This window comes from Physella acuta, unplaced genomic scaffold (genome assembly GCF_028476545.2).
Source record: "Physella acuta isolate Inbredline_101_S28 unplaced genomic scaffold, ASM2847654v3 ptg002549l, whole genome shotgun sequence".
Classification (NCBI taxonomy): Eukaryota; Metazoa; Mollusca; class Gastropoda; family Physidae; genus Physella; species Physella acuta.
Window position 1 is genome coordinate 1 of NW_026734016.1, and position 1,346 is coordinate 1,346.

A 1,346-nucleotide genomic window follows, 5' to 3' on the forward strand; every position below is an offset into this window, starting at 1 on the left:
ATACATATATATATATATATATATATATATATTATATATATATACTATATATATATATATATATATATATATATATATATATTATGTATATATATATATATATATATATATATATATATATATATATATATATATATATATATATAATATATATATATATATATATATATATATATATATATATATGTATATATATATATATATATATATATATATATAATATATATATATATATATATATATATATATATATATATATATATATATATATATATATATATATATATATATAAGCCGACACACACACATATAACGGGTCAGTATTTTTTTTTCTCTAACGAATAAAACATTTATTACAAACTTTAAAAATTTAATATGATATTAACATATGATAATTATAATGAAGCTGTTCACAGACGAAAATAATCATCCAATGAATTTAAATATACAATGAACATTCATACAAATAATTCATCTAGTTACATTCACAATATACTTTTACTCTTTTTGTCTAGCGAATTACATCAAATCTGGAGCAGAAACAACACTATCACCCATTCATTGAAAAAACAAAACTCAGTCATCCACAGCTGGCTGCTAGAAAGCCATATTTTGACATGCAGAAGCCATCATCATGTATTTTGGATTAAACTGAATACACTGAATTGGTCCAGGGTGGTCTGATTGTAAAATAGCCATTTTGACTCCAGACTCTGTACTCCAACAATGAACCTTCCCATCCGTTGATCCAGAGAAAACATATCTAGCATCAGGAGTAAATGAAGCTTCCAGTGGAATCCCTTTGTGATTTGTAAAGCCCATAAATGCCTGAAGTGGGGTGCCTTGAAATGCATCAATAAGACGAATAACATTTCCATTTGTTGAAATTAAAATCATTTTTCCATCAGGGCTAAATTTAAGACCAAACCAATCGCATTCTTTATCTTGTGGAAGCTTAAATGTTGTAAATGGTCCTTTATCAAATGATCTTAAATCGTACAGCTTCACACTCTCAGAGTTAACACCTGCTGCAAAAATAAGCCCTTCAGGATCAAAGGCTGCAACAGGGCGACCGGACAAGTGCATCAATCCCTGGCAGTAGCGTAGCGAGGGGGGGGGGGGACATATGTCCCCGGGCGCCGACCTTAGGGGGGGGCGCCAAATTGAAAGTTTGAGGGGGGGTGCAAATGAAAAGTTCGAGGGGGGGGGGTGCAAATCGAAAATTTGCTCCCGAGGGGGCGCCAAATTGAAAGTATGTCCCCGAGCGCCGGGAAGGGTCGCTACGCCTCTGATCCCTGGCAATTTTGAGACCTTAAATCTCACAGTCTGATTGTTTTATCCATTGA

The 1,346-nt window shown here is 32.0% G+C and overlaps 1 protein-coding gene across 1 annotated transcript; it reads right to left on the minus strand.

Moving 5' to 3' along the window:
• Positions 1 to 382: 382 nt before the first annotated feature.
• LOC131933553 (WD repeat-containing protein 82-like) lies at positions 383 to 1,092 on the minus strand. The gene has a single exon (XM_059290278.1). It carries the CDS (start codon positions 1,084 to 1,086, stop codon positions 598 to 600), a length of 489 nt encoding a protein of 162 aa, XP_059146261.1. The 5' UTR covers positions 1,087 to 1,092; the 3' UTR covers positions 383 to 597.
• Positions 1,093 to 1,346: the final 254 nt, after the last annotated feature.

Excerpts from the sequence above, each read along its gene's own strand:
- LOC131933553 (XM_059290278.1), bottom strand. The coding sequence starts at position 1,086 with ATGCACTTGTCCGGTCGCCCTGTTGCAGCCTTTGATCCTGAAGGGCTT.